General features: G+C 41.8%; 1 protein-coding gene across 4 annotated transcripts in view; it reads right to left on the bottom strand.

The window, feature by feature from the left end:
* The window catches only part of EFCAB2 (EF-hand calcium binding domain 2), a 98,831-nt gene that overhangs the window by 42,438 nt on the left and 41,616 nt on the right, over nt 1-14,777 (bottom strand). For all 4 annotated transcript variants that reach the window (XM_045298025.1, XM_045298024.1, XM_045298027.1 and 1 more), the window contains exon 3: nt 5,881-5,953. In XM_045298025.1, coding sequence (XP_045153960.1) covers nt 5,881-5,953 — 73 coding nt within the window. The remainder of the gene's footprint in view (nt 1-5,880; nt 5,954-14,777) is intronic.

Genomic DNA, 14,777 nt, shown 5'->3' with positions numbered 1-14,777 from the left:
GTCAGATCTTTCGTATACTTTGAATCTCTCTCACTTCTCTAGGACAATGGTTCTCTACCTTCCTAATGCTGTGACCCTTTAATACAGTTCCTCATGTTGTGGTGACCCCCCCAACCATCAAATTATTTTCGTTGCTACTTCATAACTGTAATTTTGCTACTGTTATGAATCGGGAGACCCCTGTGAAAGGGTCATTTGACCCCCAAAGAGGTCGCGACCCACAGGTTGAGAACCGCTGCTCTAAACCTTCCCAGAATTCTGCACTCCTCCATTTATACCATGTCAAAACAGAAATTTTGGTATCCTTTTCAATATTCTTTAAGTTTGGAGAACAAAAAGAAATCTAAAAATGAAGATCAAGGCTAGAGGGTGAATGGAGTAAGGTTTCCCCACAAAATTCTCATAGGACACTATGCTACCCTTAATGATTCAGATCCTAGTTTGTGGTAACCTGTTAACTTTCTTAATAAACCCATATAATCTAAAGCCGTGGTTCTCAACCTGGGGGTCGTGACCCCTTTGGGGGTCGAAATACCCTTTCATAGGGGTCACCTAAGACCATTTTTCCGATGGCCTTGGGAACCGAGGCACCACTCTTCTATCCGTCACATGGTGGGTCCGCCCACATGCAGATATGCCCACATACAGGGTCATCACATATGAGGAACTATATTAAAGGACTGCGGTATTAGGAAGGTTGAGAGCCACTGATCTAGAGCATTGTCTGTGAGTTTTGTGTGGGTTTGTAATGTGTTACTGCACCCAGCAGAGAAGTAATGTGTCATGAGAGGGAAGGCTGGTATCAGAACAGTGTAAAAGAAAGACGGAAGGTGGAGGCATGCCTGACTTCTGCCTTGTGGCATTTGCCCTAGGGCAGGTATGCAGTTGGATCCTACGTGTGCTCTGTATAGAGGAGGAGGTCAGACTGCCCCCACAGCATTTCCTCAATCTCTCATATTCTTTTTGCATGCAATAAACACTTCTGCCTATTAACCTTTCCTCAATTAATTTTAAAAGATAGTAGTATCTACAGTGGGACCTTTACTTGAGCCATTGTCTTAGTATATATACTCAAGTATAAGCCGACCCGAATATTGGCTGAAGCACCTAATTTTACCACAAAAACTGCCTTAAAAATGTGCTGAAACAAATTGAAATACCTAGGGATATACCTGACTAAAAACATGAAAGATTTGTATGAGGAAAATTATAAAACACTACTTCAAGAAATCAAGAGTGACCTCAACAAATGGAAGAATATCCCATGCTCGTGAATTGGCAGACTCAATATAGCAAAGATGTCAGTTCGGCCCAAGGCACTTGCTATCCCAATACGAATACCACCATCCTTCTTCAAAGAATTGCAAAAACAGATTACTAACTTCATATGGAGGGGGAAGAAGTCCAGAATTAGCAGAGAACTCCTCAAGAAGGAGGACAAAGTGGGAGGGCTTGCTCTACCTGACTTTAGCACATACTATATGGCCACAGTAGTCAAAACAGTGTGGTACTGGCATAATGACAGATATTCAGACCAATGGAAAAGAGCTGAAGACCCAGAAATAAAAACATCAGCATATAGGCAACTGATCTTTGATAAGGGCCCAAAAAATATTAAATGGGAAGCAGATTCCATCTTCAATAAATGGTACTGGAAAAAATGGATATCTACCTACAGAAAAATGAAGCAAGACCCTTACCTCACTCCATGCACAAGAATAAACTCAAGGTGGATCACAAACCTTGAGATAAAACTCCAAACAATGAGGGCCATTAGTGAGGGAATTGGGACAAACCTGAGAACCTTGGCACAGGGAATACATGGGCTATCAGAAATAGGGAAGGATACAAACATAGAGGAGTCACAAATAGACAAGTGGGACATACTGAAGATAAGACACCCGTGTACATCGAAAGAATTCACCAAGAGAGTAATAAGCAAGTCCACAGACTGGGAAAACATCTTTAGCAATGACACATCAGACAAAGGCCTTATTACTAAAATCTACAATACCTTTCAAGCTTACAGTAAGAGAAAAACTAACTGCCCACTGAGGGGGTGGGAAAAGGACCTGAACAGAAGTTTCAGAGTCTGAAATCCGAATGGCCAATAAACATATGAGAAAATGTTCCCAATCATTAGCCATAAGAGAAATGCAAATCAAAACAACTATGAGATAGATACCACCTAACACCCTCAAAGATAGCCCAATTCAAAAAAATCAGAAAACAACAAGTGTTGGAGGGGCTGTGGTGAGATAGGAACTCTCATCCACTGCTGGTGGACCTGTAGGTATGTACAGCCACTATGGAAATCGATTTGGCGATTTCTCAAACAGATGGAAATTGTGTTACCATACAACCCAGCAATCTCCCTACTGGGCATATACCCAAAAGAGGCAAGAAACAAACCACGGCCAGACATCTGTGCTCCAATGTTCATTGCGGCACAGTTCACAATCACAAGGAGTTGGAAGCAACCCAAATTTCCATCAACAGATGAATGGATTTAAAAACTGTGGTACATACATACAATGGAGTACTATGCATCACTAAAAAGCAATGATGAACGCATGAAGCATATCGCTGCATGGGAAGAATTAGAGGAAATAATGCTAAGTGAAGTAAGCCAAGCAGAAAAGGACAAGTATAACATGAGTCCGCTGAGGTACGTTTATATATATAAAAAAGAAAGAACAGAAAGGTAAATGAAAAAGGGGCATAGGGAAAAAGCTATTGTATACAAACACTCCAGGGGTGAGGTCCAGGTAGTATGGCAGGTGCCACACCAAATCCAGGGGCACATAGGGTAGCAAAGTACAAGAGGGGGGAAGGATATGTGATAGGGGAATAGGGCACTGACCCACCCAAGGGAAGGATATTGTTTATGTCTCCACAGGGAAAGAGGGACCAAATTTAAAGCCAGTGCCAGACGAATGCAGCTTGCTGGCAAGGAGTGGGGAGCCAGTGGAGGGGCCTGAGGGCTCGGCCTCCATACCAGCTACATGGACAACAGCCCCTCCCCCTAGAAGAATTTACTTGAGAGGAAGGCACTGAAGCTGCAGCTAGGGGAGAGGGGCATGTCTGATCAGAGCAAATGGGAGCAATTAGGGGGAGGAAGAGAGAATGGAGCACATCCTGACCCACCAGGCCTGGAGGATGACATCCCCGCTCTGAACAACCAATGGACAGAGTGAACAACATGGCTGATCCCACCATGAGACACGCCGCCCCTTGGTGGCCCAGAGCTCTATGGGGACAACACTGGAGACTCAGTGTTGGGAGTGAGCCAGACTGACCCTGAGACACCGAGGCAAACTACTAAAGGCGTGCGGCAGAGCAACCTTGGGAGCAGAGCAGAGAGCCCCCGAGGGAGTACAAAGGACAGAGTCTGGGGTCAGAGCATGGTACCCCATCCGACCTGACTGAAGGACACGCCTAGAGATCAAAAATCAGACCTTGATCTATTTACAGGTTTTTATTTCTTTTTAAAATTTTTTTCTTTTAATTAATTTATTCTTCTTTTTTTTTTTTTAATTTGGAATAGAAAGAGACTTCCCTCCCTTTACTTTTTTTTTTTTTCTTTTTTAACATTTTATTAGGGGCTCATACAATTGTTATCCCAATCCATACACACACCAATTGTGTAAAGCGCATTTGTACATCGTTTCTCAAAACATTTTCTCTCCATTTAAACCCCCGACATTAGGTCCTCATTTTTCCCCTCTCCCCGCTCCCCCCTCCCACATGAGCCCTTGATAGTTTATAAATGGGTATTTTGTCATATCTTGCCCTGTCCGACGTCTCCCTTCATCCACTTTTCGGTTGTCTGTCCCCCAGGGAGGAGGTCACACACAATTCCATGTAATCGGTTCCCTCCTTCCTACCCATTCTAATTTATTCTTCTATGGGTAATTGATTTCCTTTTTTGTTGCCATCACTGTGTTCTCACTGATTGCCTACCTTGCGATGGCTTAGTTTTTTATGCATATTATTATCTCTGTAGATCTATCTAGATAAGATAGACTGGATGAATAGTCTGGAGGAAAAAACAACGGGACCAGTGGTTCCCGGGGGGACACGGGAGAGGAGGAGGCGGGGCTAAGGAGGTGGTGCTGACAAACCTAGGGACAGGGGAGCAACAAGTGATCCAAAAACAGTGGCCAGGAGGCTGTGAGAGGCCTGGTAGGGATCCAGCAAGGGCAATGTAACCAAGAAAGGTCACTGAAACCCAAATGAAGGCTGAGCATGATAGTGGGACAAGAGGAAAGTAAAAGGAAATAAAGGAAAGAACTAGGTGGCAAAGGGTATTTATAGAGGTTTTAAGACTGGAATGTACATATGTAAATATATTTATATAAGAGTGTGGGGAAACAGCTATGTGCATATTTTTATAGGTTTAGTATTAAGGCAGAAGATGGACATTGGGCCTCCACTCAAGCACTTACTCAATGCAAGAACACGTTGTTCTATTAAATTGGCATTCCAGCATGCACACCTTACCGATGCGATTGCTGAACAAAAAGGTGAACATAAGCAAATGTGGTGAAGAAAGCTGATGAGGCCCAGCTACCAAAAGATATAGTGTCTGGGGTCTTAAAGGCTTGAAGACAAACAAGCGGCCATCCAGCTGAGAAGCATCAAAGCCCACATGGAAGAAGCACACCAGCCTTCCTGACCACACGGTGTAGAAGGGATCAGTTATCAGACATCAAAGAACTGAAAATCGTATCAGTGGGTGACCGCTTTACTGACATAACCACTGAAGACAAACATGTGCATAAGCAAATGTGGTGAAGAAAGCTGATGGTGCCCAACTATCAAGATATAGCATCTGGGGTCTTAAAGGCTTGAAGATAAACAAGCGGCCAACTAGCTCAGAAGCAACAAAGCCCACATGGAAGAAGCACACCAGCCTGTGTGACTATGAGCTGTCGAAGGGATCAGGTATCAAGCATCAAATAACAAAAAATCATATCATTGTAAAGGTGGGTGAGTGCAGAGTGAAGACTCAAAGCCCATCGGTAGGCAACTTACTGAAGGGTTGTGGGGAGGAGATGAACCAATCAGGGTGCAGGGTAGCAACGATGAAACATATAACTTTCCTCTAGTTCTTGAATGCTTCCTCCCCCCACTATCATGATCCCATTCTACCTTACAAGTCTGGCTAGACCAGAGGATGTACATTGGTACAGATAGCAACTGGAAACACAGGGAATCCAGGACAGATGACTCCTTCAGGACCAGTAGTGAGAGGGGCCATGCCTGGAGGGTGGAGGGAAGGTGGGGTAGAAAGGGGGAACCGGTTACAAGAATCTACGTATAGCCTCCTCCCTGGGGAATGGACAGCAGAGAAGAAGGCGAGGGGAGACGTCAGACAGTGTAACTTATGACAAAACAATAATGATTTGTGATTTATGGAGGGTTCATGAGGGAGGGGGGAGGGGGGATGGAAGGGGAAAATGGGCGGCTGATATTAGGGGCTAGAGTAGAAGGCAAATGTTTTGAGAATGAGGAGGGCAGCAAATGTACATATGTGCTTGACACAATGGATGTATGTATGGATTGGATTAAGAATTGTATGAGCCCCCAATAAAATAATTATTTTTTAAAATGTGCTGAAAGACTCGGCTTATATATGAGCATATACAGTACTTGTTTGTAGTCATTTCTTTAAGATTGGCTCTCAATTCTTTCAGATCTTGTTGCCTAGCTAACTTGCATAGCTCCCCTAATATTTTCATTGAGCACATTCAGCTCTAGAGGGCATTATTACTTTAATGTGAGAATTTTTAATTGAAAGATGTCACACAGGGTCCTTTGAATCAATGCCTAGAGAATCTGATGAATAAAACGTTCTTAAGAGTCCTACTTACGTACATCTGCAATCAGGTCATGCAGCTCTCCTTCACTTGGGCAGCATCCCAATGACCTGATAATTGTTCCAATCTCTCTGGGGGTGAAAAAAGTTGTCAACAGATTAGAGCATGGCCTAGAGAAGAAAGAGATCAAATTCAAATATATCTTATAGAGGCTCTTTTAATAACCCTTAAACAGAACAAAGACAAGACAAGAAGGGAAGAAATGAATCATCTGAATAAGGGAGATCATCGCCATCTGTCATAATGGTATTCAAAGGATTCAGACACCAGGCATATGGCCACTTAAATAAGGTATGTGAACAAAGGACATTGTCACAAAATCATGGTAAGCATCACATCGATTCATCACAGCCAAAGACAGAAAAAGGGCCCATGACTGGGATAAATACACTCCTGTAAATCAGAAAAGTTTACGGGGTTGGTTGTGAGGCCCTCCCATCACCTTGCTCAGAGCATGGCTCATAACCATGAGTCCTTAGCACCCCAATTTCCATCAAGGGAATGCCCAAGCAAGTTCCTGGGCTAACTGCCCCTCCCTGACTGGCCAGGGGATCACAACAAATACACTCTGCTTGAAGACAAAATTTTTACCATTGCCAGTCGATATTCAGAAAGAAAACGTGGAAACTCAAAATGGATTTGGAGCTATCATTGTAAATTGTTGTTGCTACTAAGTGCCCTCCAGTTGACCCTGACTCATAGCGACTCTGCACAACAGAACAAAACACTGCCCAGCCTGCACCATCCTCACCACTGCTCCTTTGTTTCAGCCCATTGTTGCAGCCACTGTCAGTCCCTTCTGTCGAGGATCGTTGTCTTTGGGGCTGCCCTTTCACTTTACCAAACCTGATGTCCTTCCAATTTTTGCATTCCAGTCTCCAGTAATGATCAATGCATCTTGATGGCATGGCTGATCAATTTCAGACTGAAGACACAGGTAGAATTCTTCAGTTTGCTCATCACTAGCTATAGTGGTTGGTGCATTCCCTTGAGTAATACTTGTATTAACTAGATTTTGTTGTATACGGATATCCTATCACAGATAGCATTGAACGTCAAGAAAGATCATGAAATGTCCTTGTTGACGTTAAATGTGATGCCACTTCTCTTAACTCTCCCACTGCTGCCATAGTAAATGAGATCATTTTCTGACTCAAAATGGCCAATATCAGTCCATTTCAGTTCACTAATGCCGAGAATGTCAATCTCTATGTGTTTCATTTCATTTTTTACAACTTCCAATGTTCCTATTTCCAGAACATTCCAAGTTCTGATTATTAATTGAAGTTTACAGCTATTTCTCATTTTGAGCCATGCCCTATCAGCAGATGAAGGCCTTACTCCATCCAAATCATAGTCAACTCCACTTTGAGAAGGCAGCTCTCCCTCCATCATATTTTGAGTGTCTTCCTACCTGAAGGGGTTCATCTTCTGGCACTATCTTTGATGATGCTCTGCTTCTATTAATGAGGTTTTCAGTATCTGACAATGTTTCAATATTGTTCATAAGGTTTTCAGTGGCTAATTTCTCAGAAATGGACAGCCTATTCCTTCTTCGTAGTCTGGATGCTTTGCTGAAACCTGTTCACTGTGGGTGACCCTGCTGGTATTTGGAATACCAGTGATTTCACTTCTGGCATCATAGCAACACACAAGCTACCTCGGTTTGACAAACTGACACCTGGGACCTGTACACTGCAGGCTTTCACAAACCTCAAACACACTGCCATGGAGTCAAATCTTACTCATATCAACTCTAAAAGGACAGACTAGAGCTGCCCCTGTGGCTCTCCAAGACTGTAACTCTTCATGAGAGTAAAACCTTAACTCAATTCAACTCACTGACATTGAGTTGATTCGGACTCATAGGGACCCTATAGGGCAGGGCAGTAATGCCCTGTGAGTTTCCAAGACTATAACTCTTTGCTGGAGTAGAAAGCCTTGTCTTTCTCCCTCAGAGTGGCTGGTGGCTTCAAACTGCTGACCTTGTAGTTAGCAGCCCAATGCTGCTAACCACTAGAATGTGTCACAGATGGATATTCTCGTCATTGTGAGCTGAAGTAGTCAGTATTCATTATTTTGGATCAGCATCACGTAATCTACTATACCATACCAGGAATGAAGGGTTCAAGAGGAGTGGCACCACACTCATCGTCAAAAAGGACATTTCAAGATCTAGCTTGAAGTACAATGCTGTCTATCAAAAGATAATGTCTGCCCACATACAAAAAATCCAATCAAGACACTATGATTCAAATGTATGTGCCAACCACTAAGTCTAGTGATGAAGAAAATGAAGAATCTATCAACATCTTTGTTCTGAAATTGATCAAATATGCAGTCAAGATAATTTGATAATTATTGGTGATTGAAGTGCAAAAGTTGGAGACAAAGAAGGAACTAAACCAAACTCAATGGCATCAAGGCAATGCCAACTCATAATGATCCTGTAGGATCAGGTAGAACTGCCCCTGTGAGTTTCTGAAACTGTAATTATTTACAGGCGTAGAAAGCCCTATTTCTCTCCCATAGAGAGGATGGTGATTTCGAACTGCTGACCTGAAAGTTAGCAGCCCAATGCATAACCACTATGTCCCCAGGGCTCCAGGAAGGAACAGTAGTTGGAAAAGATGGTCTTGGTGATAAAATTGAAGCTGCAGATCACATGATAGAATTTTGCAAGACCAATGCAAATAGATTTTTCAACAATACAATCTTGACTATACACATGCACTTCTCCAGGTGGAATACACAGAAACCAAACTGACTACATCTGTCGGAAGAGACGATAGAGAAACTCAATATCAGCAACTAAAACCAGGCAAGGGTCCGATTGTGGATAGACAACCAGTTGCTCCTAGGTAAGCTCATGCTGAAACTGAAGACAATTCAAACAATTCCAAGAGAGCCAAAATACAATCTTGAGCTTATCCCACCTGAACTTGGAGAACATCTCAAGAACAGGTTTGATGCATTGAACACTAATGACAGAAGACCCAAGGAGCTGTGGAATGACATCAAGAACATCACACATGAAGAAAGAAAAAGGTCATTAGAAAGAAAGAAAAGATCAAAATGGCTGTCAGAAGAGACTCTGAAACTTGCTCTTAATTGTAGAGTGACAAAGGCAAATAGAAGAGATGATGAAGTCAACGAGCTAGATGAAAAATTTCAAAGGGCAGCTTGAGAAGACAAAGTAAAACATTATAATGAAATGTACAAAGACCTAGAGTGAGAAATGCAAAAAGGAAGAACACGCTAGCATATGTTGACTTACACTGAAAGCACTCAGAAAAAAAATTGAAGCTTTGAGTTCCGATATTGAAAGATTCAGAAGGCCTCAAAAGAAGACGCAAAGACTGCACAGAAACACTGTACTAACAAGAACGAGTCTACATTCAACAGGTTCAAGAAGGAGCATCTGATCAAGAACCAGTGGTACTGAAGGAAGAAGTCCCAGCTGCACTGAAAACGTTAGCCCAAAACGAGGCTCCAGAATTGACAGACTACCAACTGCAATGTTTCAACAAGCTGATGAAGCACTAGAAGCACTCCCTCACCTGCACCAAGAAACTTGGGAGACAGACAGCTCCTTGGCGAACCGATTGGCAAATCTCCATGTTTATACCCATTCCAAAGAAAAGCAATCCAACAAAATGCTCAAATTATCAAAGAGCATCATGGATATCACATACAAGTCAAATTTTGCTGAAGATCACCCAATGGTTGCAGCAATACATTAACAGGGAGCTTCCAGAGGCTCAGGCCAAATTCAGAAGGGTTATCCTTGCTGATATCAGATGGATCTTGGCGGAAAGTACAGAATACAGAAAGTTGTTTCCTTTTTTTTTTATTATTATGTCAGGGCATTTGAATGTGCAGATCATAAATTCCGGTACACCTTGAGAAGAATGGGAATTCCAGACTATTTCATTGTGCTCATGTGGAACCTTTACCTGGATCAGGAGGCAGGTGTACAAATAGAACAGGGAATAGTACATGGCTTTAAAAAAAAATAGCAGATGATGGATTTGAAAATCCACTTTTTGGTTAGAATTGTATTATCAGGGCTCCTAAGTTCCTGAAATACATTTCCTGAAATAAGAGTAATGGAAAATTACAGTAGAAGCGAAGATGACACAGAGCTTCTCTTGTTCTCCTATGTCCTAAGTACATGGCTGGAGACAAAAAGACCAAATGAGCTCATGAGCTACTCTCATGCCAGGGGGCTTCAAAAAATTCATGGAAAAATGGAGTTGAAAGATAGTGGAGTTTTTCCATGAACTTTTGGAAGCACTGTTGTATTCTGGTGCCAAGTACATGGGAAACCAGCAGAATGCACCAGGTGGGCCTTGAAGAACTCCAGATGGTCAGTGAATGGGCGTGGGATCCTGGCCATCTGGAGGAAACCATGCTGCTAACAGTTCAGTCTCAGCAGCAGTAAAGCTCATAAAGGTGAGTTGAGGAAAAAAGAGAATAAGACAAGAAAGGATGGAGGCCGGAAAAGCTCTTAACATTAATTATGAGAATGAGAGAGAGGTCTAGAAAGGGAGAGAACTGAAAGGAAAAATGTAAGAAAACAAGAAACAGTGAAAACATAGTTTCAGGAGATAGTGAATAGAGAAGCTTCACCGCTTAATGATAAAGATACTAAAAGGGTTCTGAAACAAAAAGAAAAGACAGGTATTGGATAAGAACTAGAAAGTGTAACAAAAATATAAAATAAGTAATTGATAGAATTATATCATTTAAGGCTGGTTAACCTGTTTTATTGCTACTAAATAAAATTTTTAATCAAGTGAGATGATTAAAAATTATTTTACAGTGACCTTTTAGACTACTCAGTAATATTAAAATCACTAAGGTACAGTAACTATTTAAAAACTAGTAATCTTTTAAAATTAGAAGAACTTGCTGAAGCCAGTGGAGTAAAATTAAGTTTGTTTGTTTTTAAATTTACTAACCCAAAACCAACCAAACCCACTGTCATCAAGTGGGCCCCAACTCACAGCCACCCTGCGTGGGGTTTCCGGGGCTGCAAAATCGTTGCTGACACCAACAGGGCCACCTTTCTCCTGGAAAGTGGCTAGTAGGTTTGACCTACTGACCAGGCAGTTAGCTGACCAACACTTATCAGCCAGCAACATCTTCTTTTAAATTTGGTAACTTCTCCAAAAGACAAAAAGTAAACTAATTACTTCATACAAAGTTCTTAAAATATGCTGAGACATTACATGTCTTTTGACAGGATACAAATAAAACCTTTATAGTCATATGGTTAAATCTTAAGAACTAGTTTCTGCCCCTGCACCATTTACAGCATGGTAGACATGGGAGTAAAGTCATTTCGGGACAAAAGTGTCACAGTAAAATTGCTCAATAATGGCATCATCATGAGTTAAAAATATTTTGGATCCTTATAATGTTTGACCCCCTCCTAAAGACTGAGTCTAGGCCGGCTGGCATTCAGTGGGTGTAGTATCATGTTCCTGACACAAGGTGGAGCCTGTGTCATTGAGCTGGCTCGTGAGTCTCCAGTTGAAGGTTGTAAACACTGCGGTGATGACCTGATTGGGGACAACTGATGCAATAATTCTCTGGGAGAAGAGCAGGCAGAACAGAAGAGTGCTGATAGTCGACACATGAGACGGTGTTTAAAGCAATTCAAAGATTTCTAAGAAGGCACAAAGCAAGATCTGAAAGCGATTTTCTTTTTCTTTTTTACTTTTTTTTTCGTTTTTTTTTCCTGAAAGTGATTTTCATTTATTGAATAAATAACATTCACTCAAAGTACAGCAGAGAACAAAAGTTATTTTCTTCATGGAGGGCTTTTACACACATTAATCTCACCTTCGCCAGTGCATCAAATAAGCTGTAATAATAGTTAAATCTCTATCATCCTAACTATGGTTTGAGTTTTTTTTTAAAAAAGCCATTTCCCCCAGTAGTCCTAAAATCAAGCAAAGATCATTTTTTCCGGTGTTAAAATTGATTCAAAAAATTTTCTAGTTCCAATTTGTGCGATATTATTTCTTAATAAATGCCCTATTTATTGTAGACTTTCAAGTCCCAGATGACCTCTGTATCTCCTTTTGCAGTGTGGGGGGGTGAAGAGGTGGGGATGGGGATAGGGATGAGGAAGCCTCCAATAGGGAATGATAAAATAAATATGTAATGAAACACCACATGCTGCATATTCCATGGCGCAGACACTGCCCAAGGCATGGTGGTTACTCTGGTAAATTAGTAGGAGCTCTGGTGGTGTTTGGGCTGCTAACTACAAGTTCAACAGTTTGAATCCCCCAGTAGCGCTGTGGGTAAAGTTGAGGCAGTCTGCTCCTGTACAGAGCTACAGCCTCCAAAACCCTAGGGAGTCGTTCTAGGCCGCCCTCTAGGGTCCCTATGAGCGGTCAACAACTGAAGGCAGTGGGGTTTGGGCAGGAGTAAATTAGATAAACAAGGTCCCTGCTCTAAGTATGCAGGTCAAAATCTGTTGGGAAGAGAGAGAAATCATACACATAAACAAATAAGCACAGTGGGGCTTCAAAAAATTGGCGGCGGGAAGAGGGGGGAGTTACATTATCTTTTAATTCTATTTTCCACAAGCTTTCTGCAGCCTCCTCCTATAGTCGCTCATTTCAGGCAGGCAAGCACCATGAAGAAGTAGGTACCACTCCAACCCTGTCAGCAGGAGCAGGACTGCAGTAAAAATAGTATGCCTACAGCACGCTGTCATCAGAGCATCCTTCCCCTCTTTAACCGGTCCGACCTTCCTCACGCTCCTTCCACTCTTCAACCGCCGTGGCACACTGTCCTTGCAGAAGCCAGGGCAAGCATTTCAAATGAAAATCCTATTGTGGAATTGCTCTGCTTAAACCCCTCCCATGGCTTCCCAGTGCATTTATCATGCCTTTTCATGGCGCTGCTTAATTTGACCCCTGCCAACTTCTTTGTCTTGAGCTGACACCACTCCCTGACTACACTGCAGCTACACTGCCCTCTTTGCTTTCCTCTAACAAGCTAACCCTCTTTCTCTTTGTGGGACCTCCACATTTATCCCCCACCCCAGTTCCTCACATGGTTGCTTCCTTCTCGGTTCAAGATCTTAACTCAATGTTAGCGCCAAAGAAGCTTGTGCTGCCCAGAAGGTCCAAATTGTCCCCTCTAGCCTAATTGTACCCTCATTCCCTAGAGCATCACTCTACTCTATTTTCTTTACAACACAAGTTGTTACAGCAAACCAAACCAGTTACCAGTGAGCTGGTCTGACTCACAGTGATACACGGAGAGCGCAGAACTGCCCCACAGGGTCCCTAAGGCTGCAAATCTGTCTGGCTGACCCACCATGTCTTTCTCCCAAGGAGCAACGGGCGGGTTCCAACCTTTCAGTTAGCAGTTAAGAGTTTTACCCACAGTGCCATTAGGACTCCTTGCTCACATCATAGCTATGCAATAAATATTTGTTGACTATTGAATGAACGTGTAGAACACTCATTGAAAAGTGCCTTTCAGATAAAAAGTTATTTCATTTATGAGTGGCTTCAAAAAGTTCAGGGAAATTTTATATTATATTTTCGTTCTATTTTCCACATTTTTGAAGGAAAATTTTTAAAAAATTGAAGCCCCCTTGTACATTACTTCACTTCATTCTCTGTTTAAAATAAGGAAATTGGAACTTAGGGAGATGATTTGATTTACTCTGCTAGCAACATCGCTGATTTAGAAACAAAATTGGAAGTTGATTCTCATATTCTGACTCCTGGAATTCTAACAGCTAGCATGTTTTAGAACAGCACAGCTCCAGGATAAATCAGGGTATTTCGTGTATTGAAAGTAAAGACGTAATGGCAGAGAAAATACTCAGATACAACCTGAACTACTGTACTTTTGCATCTTTCTCCTAGATGCCTTGGTTGAAACAAGAGCTTAATAAATGTTTACTGGATTAATTGAAAAAAAATTCTGACTGGTCTAAAAAAAAAACTAAGCATTGTCAAATGGTTGCCTACTCATTAAACAAAAAAAAAGAAAGAAAGAAAAAAGCCCACTGATCAGGCGTTGTTTTGTTTTTGTTTTTTTAAATAACACTAGATCACCATTTGGCAAACACGACAGTAACAACTATTGCAGACAAGATCTACCAATGGATGTTAAAATTAGCGGGTAAAGTTTGAAGAGAAATAGAATATTTGCACAGCTTCACAGGATTTCTCCCGAGATATACATTTCTTCAAAAAGGAATTCGTATTCATTCCAAAGAGAAAATAGTGGCAGAGATTACCTTAACCAAGTGGTCAAGATTAACCAATAGTAAGATGTGCCCGCATCATGTACCCCACTATGATGCCCTGACACTCTAAACACCAGAAACTAATAAAATCAAACTGAGGGACAGTCTAAAAATAACTTAGCACGTTTTTTCAAAATTATCAAGGTCAAGAGGACATCGAAAGATCAAGGATCTGTCACAGATTTTGGAGCAGAAAGGAGAAGCTCTAGTGGTACATTAGTTCAGCACTAACTGAGAGGTCAGGGGCTGAAGCCCACCCAGCGGCTCCAAGAGAGAAAGACGAGGCACGGCTTCTGTAAAGACTACAGTCTTTACTGGACACCCTGGAGGCCATTCGTTTTACTGTGGCCCACGCATGGGTCCCCAAGGAGGTGATGGCAGACAACATAAGAGAACACAGCATGGGACTCTGCATTGGATTCTCGATCAGAAATGAGGCATTAGTGGGTAAGCGGGTAATTCCACTGAAATCTCCAGTATAAATATTGGTATTGAACTAATGCTAATTTCTTAGCTTTGGTAATTGTATGATCATTATGTAGGATATTCACATTAATAGATACTAGGTGGAGAATATATAGAAACTGTATGATGATGGCACCATA

This window comes from Echinops telfairi, unplaced genomic scaffold (genome assembly GCF_000313985.2).
Source record: "Echinops telfairi isolate 266 unplaced genomic scaffold, ASM31398v2 ScPeMD7_7424;HRSCAF=8462, whole genome shotgun sequence".
NCBI lineage: Eukaryota > Metazoa > Chordata > Mammalia > Afrosoricida > Tenrecidae > Echinops > Echinops telfairi.
Note: the sequence above shows the minus strand (reverse complement) of the source record. Positions and strands in the feature narration are given on the sequence as shown.